This window comes from Musa acuminata, chromosome BXJ2-2 (assembly GCF_036884655.1).
Source record: "Musa acuminata AAA Group cultivar baxijiao chromosome BXJ2-2, Cavendish_Baxijiao_AAA, whole genome shotgun sequence".
Taxonomy (NCBI): Eukaryota; Viridiplantae; Streptophyta; class Magnoliopsida; order Zingiberales; family Musaceae; genus Musa; species Musa acuminata.
Genome location: NC_088339.1, coordinates 32,278,261 through 32,289,179, shown reverse-complemented (window position 1 = coordinate 32,289,179; position 10,919 = coordinate 32,278,261). Strand labels below are relative to the sequence as shown.

Below are 10,919 nucleotides of genomic sequence, written 5' to 3'. Positions count from 1 at the left end.
CGTTAACGTGGAACCTTACAAATTATCATAATATATACTAAATAAATAACTAATAGTATTCATTTTCTTTTTTTATAAACGAAATAACTGTCGAGGGCATATCGGTAACTGGATGCAGCCCAAGTTATAACAAACCCAGCCCATGACGTTACAGCCTCAAGAAGATTCGAGAAGGTTCCGAGGCCACGACAACGTCCCTGGTATAGTTTTCGGGTACGATACCTTTTTCTTTCTTCTGTCCTTTAGCGCGATCCGTCACCCTCCCATACGAGCCTCGAGAAACTTCCAGAAACCCACTCCCACTTCCCTATATATTCCCCCTTTCCCTCTTCACCATTTCCACCGATCCAATGGCGTCGCTCGTTTCCCCCGGTTCCGGATTGAACCCTCCGCGAAGCAACGCCTTCGGCCCCATCTCCGTCGACGTGTGGCATCTCCTCGACGGCGTCCCCTTCGGTTCCTCCTCTCTCCTCCCCGTCCCCCGACCCCCGTCCGCTCTCCTGAGCGAAGCCTCGGCGCTCATCTCCACCCTCGTCGACTGGAAGGAGACACCGGAGGCGCACGTCTTCATAGCCGACCTCCCGGGGCTGAAGAAGGAGGAGGTGAAGGTGGACGTGGAGGGCGGCCGTATCCTACAGATCAGCGGTAAGAAGAGGGACGAGGAGGAGGATAAGACCGGTACCTGGCACCGCGTGGAGCGAACCGGTGGCTGCTTCCTGCGGCGGTTCCTGCTGCCGGAGAACGCCAAGGCGGAGCAGGCGAGGGCAGCCATGGCGGACGGCGTGCTCACCGTCACCGTGCCCAAGGAGGATGTCAACAAGCCCCACGTCAAGTCCATCGACATCTCTGGTTAGAGCGTTCCTGGTGACTATGCACAAACTTGGAGTAGATGATGCTTTGGTGGTGTTAATCATCAGATCTGAGTCTAGCTTCTTTCAGTTTACTAGTTTCTAATAATCGTAAATAAGCTTAGTATGAACGCTTGATTAGGTTCACAATGTTGATGTCGGGTTTGCGTAGCGATGCTTTTATCAGAACCCTGCTTATGCTTGATGTTTTGCATGGTGTTTGCTGTCGTTTTCTAAATCTGTAACTACGGAAAGTTAATGAAAAGAGAGAGATGCCGTTGTTTCATGGCCTCTGTAAACTGTTCCCCATCCCGCTGCACATTCTCGGGTTCAGTATCGAGGTGCCTATGACTGTTCACGGCATCCTCGTTTGTGCAATACTGTGTTTGAGTTTCTCCATTAGCTTCGCTTGGAAAACATATTTCTTCGATGCTCTGCATCTGTTTGTTATTTTTCCTGCCAGTGTAGAGGTTACATGAACCTGAATTCACCGAAGAACGGATGGTGCTGTCCTTGATCTAAATGTCAGGCATTTACGTGAATATCTTTTAAAAGAGACCTTGCAGAATGAATCGTTCTGTTAGATTTTAGCTTGGTTGAAGAACGTCATGACATAAATTGCTGCTTCATAAAAGGAATGCTTACTAAAATAATTATTATCATGTTTATGATTTGTTTGTCGTTTACAATTTGTTCCCATTAATGTGCAAATTTCAACATGATTGTTACATGTGCAAATAATTTCTCGCATTTTGTCCCAATAATTTAGTAACCCTAGTAGGTCATTTCTCTTCTCATACTTTCGAAACAGTATATTTCCAGATTTTATTTTCTTTAGGATTTTTCTTTAAGCTTATTGCTGTATGTTTTCGTGTTTTTTTTTCCTAGTCGCTTAATACCTTGTTTCCTATACTACGTTGAGATTTTAAGATCGATGAATGGAACTACTTAAGGCTCAATCATCACCCTTTTGTGTCCATTCATCTTCCCTTTTGTTCGTAAGGGAAAGAGAAACAACAGTCAATTCTATTTGTTATGTTTTATTTTTTTAAGAGATACCATATTAAAATCTTAAAATTAATTATGAGTTTAAGTTAAATCGATCAACGTTAATATATATCAACCCAAAAATTAAACCTATTAAGTTGTGGATCAAGTTCAATATATATTGGTGTGGAAAAATATCGTTAATGTCTTTGAATAAAGACTGGTGTAAGAAGAAGCCTCCAAATACTTAAGTTAGTACCAAGGCCTACTTTTCTAGTTCTAAGTTATATATATCCTTATCTGAAGTTCAGGATATATTTTTATACCTGACCTTAGGAGATAAAATATTTCATAAAAATTACATAAGGGAGGTAGTTTTTAATCAATTCGAGTTGCCCTCTAGACTCTAAAAAATATTCCTATAAATATTTCGCATGCGAGGTAGTTAATAATCGTCTCGAGCTAAGAACATTCATGGTAGCTCGAGATGATTATGAATTGTTTCCTCTGTGAAATATTCATAGAAATATTCTTTGGAGTCCATAGGAAACTTGGACTAGTTACAAATCGCCTTCCCTGTGAAATCTTTATGGGATATTCTTATCTCCTTAATATCACGTATAAAAATACGTACTCAACTTCGGATAAAGATATAGAGAACTAAGAATTAGAAAAATAGACCTTGGTATAAACTTGAGTATCGGAGCGATCAACTCGGGAGGCTTCTACCTATTTCGATCTTTATGCAGATAACAACTCGAGAGTAAGTATTTTTCACTTTAAATGACTCTGTACATATGGTTCAGGACTACGTTGTGTTAACAAAGATGTGAATGATATTTTTTCTTCAACAATCAGTAAACTCTTTCAATACTTAGCAATATTAGATTATTCTTAGTCATTTTGAGTCTTCATCTGGCTCATAAATATTTGCTTGATAAAAATATTTGTGTTTTTATTGTTTTAGTAATTTCTCTCTGGACATGTATTTTATCATGAAACTAATTGCAAGTATTAGGCAGAATCGACGGACAGCCCCGAAGATGGGACACTGGCAAGATCGGTCTCATGTCTTCCAGCTTTAAGAAAAAGAAGCAACTCACCATCGCACACCTAATTTTACGAAACCTTGTATATGGACTTATTCAATTACATGGAGAGGCCTTGGTGAGCTGCTGTTATAAATCATCTACGAGTCTTTCATTCTGAAATAATATCATCACTGATGCTTCCTCCTGTTTTAATGCCACCGACGCAGTTACATCATCTGAAGAAAAGAAAAGAAAAATAAACCATCCTTTAAAAGAAAAAGGTACCCTGCTCTTGCTCAACAACTCCCAGTTTCACATGTCTCCCAAAGTGAAGATGTTTATGATTGCCACCGGGTCCTATAAGCAGGCTATGTTTCAAGGAACTGGACTAGTGCGGCAGAGAACAAACAACTCGATCATGTGCTTGTTTTGTCGCCTAACAAGGTGTTGCCTTTCCTTTACAGATCCAAGCTTTAATTTAATGCTTATCCGTTGATTGCTTTACATTTATTATAGTCGTTCTTAAGGTATGCAATATCGTACCGTACCGATATTTCAAGATTGACTCGATACGATACGATACCATGTATTGAACGGTACATCAAAGTATATCGAGCAATACATCAGGACGTACCGAACGATATACCTAATTTTAAATATTTCTTTTTCTCTACTATAGCACTGCTACAGTGTAATACTGTAGCACTATAACACGCGGTCTACGTACCGGTATATCATCAGACTAGTACGTATCGTCTGTACCGGATGGTATCATTCGAAATTATTTATTCTATTTTGATATATTATTCTACATGATTAATCGTGGACATACCGAACTTTTACATTGATGCAAAATTTTAGATCATACATCAATACAAAAATATAATGATATTTTTGTGATAAATAATATTTGGAATCACACTTGTATTTTTTGTATAGCAACAACAGGGAAAGAATTATTTCTGATACAGTAAATTTTGATCATGATAAAATTAATTAGATTTTGTTCATTTTCTGAGTATTATCACCTATTGAAGAGTAGAAAAAATGATTAGCTAGAGAGAATTTTATTTTGTATGTAGAAAATATTCATATTCTGTATCCTATTTCAGTCTAAGGATAAAAAAATATCAGTTTATGGGCTGAAAGCATATGTGTCTTATTTCTTACTTCAAAAGATTACATTAGGAGTGTAAAAGTGAGACCCCTTTGATGATCAAGTTATTGTGCATAAAAAATATTAGCTTAGGAACTCAAGTTTACTTCAATACATTCAAAATAAAGATATACCTGAAGAAACTGTTTTATATAGTCTTAGTTTTGTGATCGTCAGGTTTAATAAGGTGATACTCTCTCTAGGCATTATATTAATATAAGATATCTCATAATTAATAAACAGATGTCTCAAGCTCCTCCTTATATCCAGAAGCTATGGTATATCGTTGGATGACATCGATATAACATTGATTAGACTTCACGTATTGTCGTATCGAGTTTTAATTAATTGAAAATAAGAATCGTTTCTGGAGTACATGAATGGACTGATGTTTTTGAGAATGAATGAAGTGTGCAGGTACCCATCAGGTTGTGTCTATATCTGAGGTGATACTAAATCTCAGATATGGTCCTTCGTTGTGGTGGAATCAGCGGTGGAAGATGTGGAATATCTAAAGGGGCGTGAACATGTGGAACAACAAATAGCCAGGCTTGGCCGATTTCATCACTGCACAAACTCAAGTGGGTCACAACGGGCAAAGGGTGGGAATATCTTTAAGTTTCTGGGCGCATTAATGCCACGCATCATTGTCTCTTGTGGATCCAAATGACCCATCAAATTCGTGTGGAATTTCAAAGCATCTGTGGCCATGATGGAGGTTAATTCTGCGTTTTATGTATAGGAAAATATTTGATAAGAAATAGTTTTTATAAGATATATTGTTAAAAGAAGTAAATGCATGATTACATTTGATGTTATCGATCATTATAATCTGCACTGCAGGGAAAACAACAAAGAGTGCAATAGTGTGATGGAAGAAACGATTGCTTCCATGGGAAGGTACGCGTGGCTTGAACGCATGATAAGGTATGAAAAAAGATGATTTGATTATTCTTCCTTGGCATTATCGTAATGCTCCTTTTTGTTATGTGAGATGAAATCATAAAAAGCTATAATCTTTTCTAGAATGTCAATGGGTGGTTCGATTCAATTCACTAGTTAGATTTTCTTAATCTTAAAAAGATTCACGTGTTCTTAATTTTTTTATTTATTATCAAAGATATTATATTTTTCACAAGAATATCTAGGTCTTTTTATTATAAGGTTGGAAAAAATATTTGTAATATTCACTAATCTTTAATCTCTCGTTTTCGGTCTCTATCATCATTTGTCACTTATCACAATAATTTTTTTATAACATTATCCATATTTTTCATACTTTTAACATAATAATATTTTATTTATTTAAAAAAAAATTAAATGTATGACTCCGATCATTCGATTTATCGATTCAATTTATGATTCAGTGACGTATAATTTGATTGGATAGATATCTCATTTTAATAGTTATGCTTGTAAAAGAACCGTTGTTATTTCCTCATATTTTAGTGGCTGCTGATCCCACTGCGCCAACATTGGATCCCCTTGCAATCATACCTGTTCTTGGTAAATATTATTCTTATTCCTAGTATATCTCAACCAAATAGCTCATAATTTATTCTTCTATATCATTATGTAATTTCAGATGATGAATACATAAAAATACCTCAATGCTAGTATACATATGCTAAAATGATTTAATTAGGGAGCTTACTTGGAGCCAAATTTTGCATCAGAGTGCAGTTTTGCTCTCTGAGTCACTGTTCATAGAGAAGGGATGCGATTAGCTAGGAACACTTGTGATAATTAAACAGAAGTGCATATAACTGTGAGATCTTTCTTTTGACTCCCACACTTCACTTGCTAAGGGTTTATGATTATGGGCAAGCAAACCTTTACTATTTGTTTAAACCTGATCTCTCTCTCTCTCTCTCTCTCTCTCTCTCTCTCTCTGCTTTCATTTTTTTAATGACCCCACCACTGTCAACAAGATGCCAAAGCCTGTGCATTTCTTTGGGTCTCTACCTTTTCCCATGCCTCTTGTTTAATTTTTCTGGTTCCTACAATCAGAGAGAGTTCAACCTTCTCTGCTGCACCATCTGCTGTACCCCCTTATCTTTTCCTTCAGTCTACAGAGGCAGAAACCTCTGAAAGATCTTAATGTGGTCACTGTGGATTGGTTTTTGTTTTTAATAATTACTTCGTTTGTGGAGCATTTCTGCACTTTGCTTCTTTGTCATAGGATGGAAGCCAACAGAATTCCATCTCCAGTGCTGCTTTCCTTCACTCCCCATCTCTTGATGCATTGCATGAATCCAACTATGGTGCTGGTTTTTGGCCAATTTTGTGGTACAAAAGCTTGTCTAATGTAATTCTGGGTGCAGTTATGCCTAGTCTCTTGGATCAGACCTTTTCCTGGGACATTTTTTTGGTTGAACTTTAGTGTCATACTGGAGTTGTCTTTGGTAGAAAGATTCAATTTTTGGATGATCTTTAGATTCTGCCTCTGGGATTTTTGTTCCTTGATATTTGACTAAGGGCCTTGTTCTTATTCTTGTTGGACTTCTTGCTTCTTGATGAATGGACTTGATCGACATGTAGAAACACCATCAAGTAGGTTTTGCGTCAAGTGTTTGTCGAAATTACTTGCCTTTGATTCAGCTTACCCAAAGACACCAACACTTTTGGGGCATTTCATGCCATACTGTAAGTTCTGTTCTTAAACTCCTTGATAAATGGCTAAAAAGGGTGAGAAATCCTCTGGGGACATGGAAGAAGGACCACACCACTCTCATTTAAACCAGAGTGATGAAGATAGCCTCAGCTTCTCAGATGCCGAAGAACATTCTTGGCATTCGCCCTATGGCTATAACTTTGCTGGTTCGACTTACAATGACTGCAGTGTCTCTGGTGCATCCGACCGTGAGATCGATGGATTTCCAGAGCCCTGTAGAAAATCCTGTCTCTCAGAGTCCTCACTTGATGATGATCCGGAGACTGGTGCTTCGGAGGTGAAGATCGATATAGATAAGATTGAGCGAGATTGCAGGATTTGTCATCTCAGCTTGGAGAAGGCGGCTCCAGAGTCCGGAGCCCCCATTGTATTAGGTTGTTCTTGCAAGGATGATTTAGCTGCTGCCCACAAGCAGTGTGCTGAGACATGGTTTAAAATCAAAGGAAACAAGTAAGCTTTACCTTGGCATATTCTTTCTGCAATTTTTAGTTGCTTCTTAGGTCATGCAGTTCTTTAGGAAATGGATGGTCTTTGCTTGGTTGAATTATGGTGCCATATTTGTTGAACATCAATTACAATTCCGCATTTGATGTATGTGGAAATTGCACATGTTCTTTATTAATGAAAGGAAAGAGAAAAAATTGGTTTAGATAGAAGAACCAAAACAATATATCAAGTGATAGAATATTTCAGTGGTAAGGTAGGAAGCTCAAAATCATGGTGAAAAGTTCATTTCTGAATTAATAAACTGATAAGGACGAGTGAATATCGGGGAGAAAAAACTCTAGGATTCCTTTTTGATCTGTCTCCATGGTGTTTAGGTATTCCCCTTGTCTTCTTCTCTAAACTTAGATTTAGGAGAAGTGTGGTATTTTCTTATCACAGATGACATGTTGGTCACCACAATCTTCTCAACTTAGATTTAGGAGAAGTGTGGTATATTAAAATTTTCTTATCACAAATGACATGTTGGTCACCACAATCTATCTGTATAAGTAGTTGTTCTATCTCTTGTTAATATCATGTAATTCACATCATTCAAATTGTTCTCTCACCTTGGTTACTGTCACAGTTTGGTTGCACTGTGACTGCTGATGAATTCAAGTTATTGAAATTTTCTTGGAGTGTATGTATTTTTATTAGCATATCTAAAACTTCTTTGGATTTTTCCTCTTATTTTTCTTTCTATTGGGTGTATCCTGTCAAACTTTTTCATGATCTTTTACCTTTACTAGTTGTAGCTACTAAGGTACCATCACCTTATTAGTTCTTTTTAAGGAAAGCTCAAGTAATATTGGCTTATGCTGTTGTTATCATTTTTCTGGTGTGGTGTTATATGAAATCAGAAATGCTTCATTAACACATGACTCTTATCCTCCCATCTTCTATTTCTTTACATATTGGTAGGGTATTAATCTGATCTTGGATATTTTCTAAAAAATCAAATAAGAAAATGAATTAGACTGCTTCCAATTCATAGAGCTGGGCAGTTATACAAAGAACATCTGTGGTACACGTACAAAAATTCTTATTTTATGTGATGCGCTAACATAAACCATATGAAGTTAGTTTGTGTCTTAAATGATACAATAATATCTTGAATTGAAAAAGTATGTATGAATCTTAGTCACTTAGAAAATGATTAAAGTAAATCCAGCAACAAGCGGAAATGCTAAGGTTTAATTTCTTGATCTAGTTATTCAACAAACTTTAGCATAATGTGAGAGGGTAGTTTAAAAAGCTAGGATTAAATAATAAATTTGAAAAACTAGCTATAAGGAGAAAATGCAATAATTTGTTTGTCATATGTTGAATGAAAATTATAGGCAGAGGCATACAATTACTAAGACATATTAACCATTCTCCACCACCGAACAACTTTTAGATCAGATTTAACAAAGAGAGTGACTGTTGAATCAACAATTAGAAAGAGAGTGGCCAACAGTGACATAAAGCATTGGAGTTGTGGTAATATATGACTAGTGTGAGGGCACTGGATAAGGTAGCAAAGGAGATTAAGTTGAGCCAGGATGTAAAGGGAAAGGAGAACAAAGAATGAAGGATGATAAAACCTTATTTTCTTGTTCCTATCTAGCAAGTACCTAAACCACAAGTGCTGGTTGGCATGCTCCGATTTCAAGTTTCTGGAAGAGGCCTTAGGGTATTTTTCAGGATAAAACATCCTTTTATCACCATCACATTCCATGGATGATCCAGACTTTTAGTTGATCCATTGTGCCTGCTGCATTTGTATACACCCAAAACTGCATAATATTTGGTCAGTTGACAACATTTGGGCAAATTATGCAGGGGGACTGCAAATCCAAAATGCAGTGCAGCATATCAGCTTGCACGTGTATATGTGGCAGCACATAACAATCATATATATGGTCATGTCAATTACTTTTGAGGACAGTAGTGTTCTCACTGATACTTACAAAAATAATTTTTTTCTCTAATTAGATTGGAGAAATTTTATGTATGTATGTTTTTATCTTAGTATCAAAATACTAAACTAATGCGGTTATAGAACATAAATTAACAGTAGTAGAAAGTTAGAAATCAATTATCATGAGTATTAGGCACTTCCATAAGAAAGAATTGATCTGCATCTGCAAGGATGATGGCCTTTTCTCCATCTTAAATTCTGACATTCCAGTTCGATCTTGCGATTTTAACTGATCTGACAGTGCCTCTATGAATTAGGGTTTAAACATCTAACCCATTTGGTCTACTAGGGATGCAGGCAATATTATCAGTGATACCATGTTAAGGATATATTTCTCACTTGACTGGTTTAAATTCCTGCACCTTTTGTAACTTAGAATTTGTCAATTTAAGTATGAGTGTGCAAACAAAAAATTTGTCAATGCCTTGTCACCTTAGAATATGTTGTCAGAGTCTAAGCAGAAGCATAAAGTTTGTGAATGGAACATATTGTCAGACTTTACTTCGCCTTAGGTCCTAAGCTAGTGCCAGAGCCCCCCTTCATCACTTTATCATATTTGTATGACATTGTGATTCAGCATTTCTATCACATGGACAATCTTCGATCAGATCCTCTCAGCTTATTAGCCACTCATATGGTGTGTCTCATTTATCTCGTCTTTGATTTTGACTCCTAAAACTTTTTTGTATGTATTTCTTATTCTAGGATCTGTGAGATTTGTTGTTCAACTGCATCCAACGTGGTTGGTGTGAGCGAGAACGAACCCTCAGAGCAACGGAATGAGGCTAATACTTCTGCAGCACCGCCTCCTGCTCCACCATCTGAAGCTCGGAGCTTTTGGCAGGGGCACCGATTTCTTAAGTTCCTGCTTGCATGTCTGGTGCTTGCCTTTGTTGTCTCCTGGCTCTTCCACTTCAACGTTCCTGGCTGAACATGAAATGTTTTACAGACAAAAGATTGTCTCTCTTGCCGCTCACACTGCATTAGCAACACCACAAAACCTCTGAAAGAAGCTCTGCGAAAGGAACTACATCGCATCTCAACAGAAGCTAATATTGTTCAGAGTCTCAAGTTTTGCTCTGCATAAAGAAAGTGATAGAGCAAAAAGTCACATCAAGTATGAGTCTGATATGAATGTAAAACACACTAAATTGCACCATCTTGTTAGACAAATCAACCTTTTGTGAGCCTGTTATCTGTGTAACCTTGTGTAAATTTCTTTGTTTACAGTTCTACTGATATTATAGACTCTGTTTCTCCCCTTGAGAAGAAATGTTCTTGCTTCGGCTTGTATGATCTCTTGGAAGCCATGTTTATTATTTGATATCGAGTGTTTCAGTTGTATGATGTATCATATAAACAACCATGCACTGCAGAAAACCACATTATTAGGTCAGAGACCTTTGGATGGATGAAGCATGACAAGCTATGCAGTGGGATTTGCTATTTAGACAAATAATTATATTATATAATCGCTGTTTGTTTCACTAATGGGCTGATTCAAAAATAGGATTTGGTATTTAGTGGGGTAATAATGGCTGAGATGTATTTTTATTTTTTGAAGGAGAAATATTAGTGTTATGGATCAAACCATAACATATGAACAATATAATTGCAACAGAAGTAGAGAAGATGGTAATTATTGTTCAATAAAAATGTGTACACTGAGATATAGGAGGAGGGGAATGAAATGTGTACAAAATTTAATATATGAACAATCTTATTTAGGGAATGATTAAGACAAGAATGTGAATGGGACCAAATACCTCATTAA

At 36.9% G+C, this 10,919-nt stretch overlaps 2 protein-coding genes across 3 annotated transcripts; both read left to right on the top strand.

Annotated features, from left to right (window-relative positions):
- Positions 1-338: 338 nt before the first annotated feature.
- Positions 339-2,967, top strand: LOC135606119 (18.1 kDa class I heat shock protein-like). 2 transcript variants are annotated; one of them, XM_065096934.1, is made up of 2 exons: positions 339-849; positions 2,858-2,967. In XM_065096934.1, the coding sequence occupies exons 1-2, from the start codon at positions 351-353 to the stop codon at positions 2,950-2,952; spliced, it is 594 nt and encodes a 197-aa protein (XP_064953006.1). In that variant the 5' UTR covers positions 339-350; the 3' UTR covers positions 2,953-2,967. The 2 variants fall into 2 exon arrangements, with proteins under 2 accessions (XP_064953006.1, XP_064953007.1); XM_065096935.1 differs by having other exon boundaries at positions 339-864; positions 2,854-2,946.
- Positions 2,968-5,896: 2,929 nt separating this feature from the next.
- LOC135606118 (uncharacterized) lies at positions 5,897-10,441 on the top strand. The gene is made up of 2 exons (XM_065096933.1): positions 5,897-7,146; positions 9,851-10,441. The coding sequence occupies exons 1-2, from the start codon at positions 6,698-6,700 to the stop codon at positions 10,074-10,076; spliced, it is 675 nt and encodes a 224-aa protein (XP_064953005.1). The 5' UTR covers positions 5,897-6,697; the 3' UTR covers positions 10,077-10,441.
- Positions 10,442-10,919: the final 478 nt, after the last annotated feature.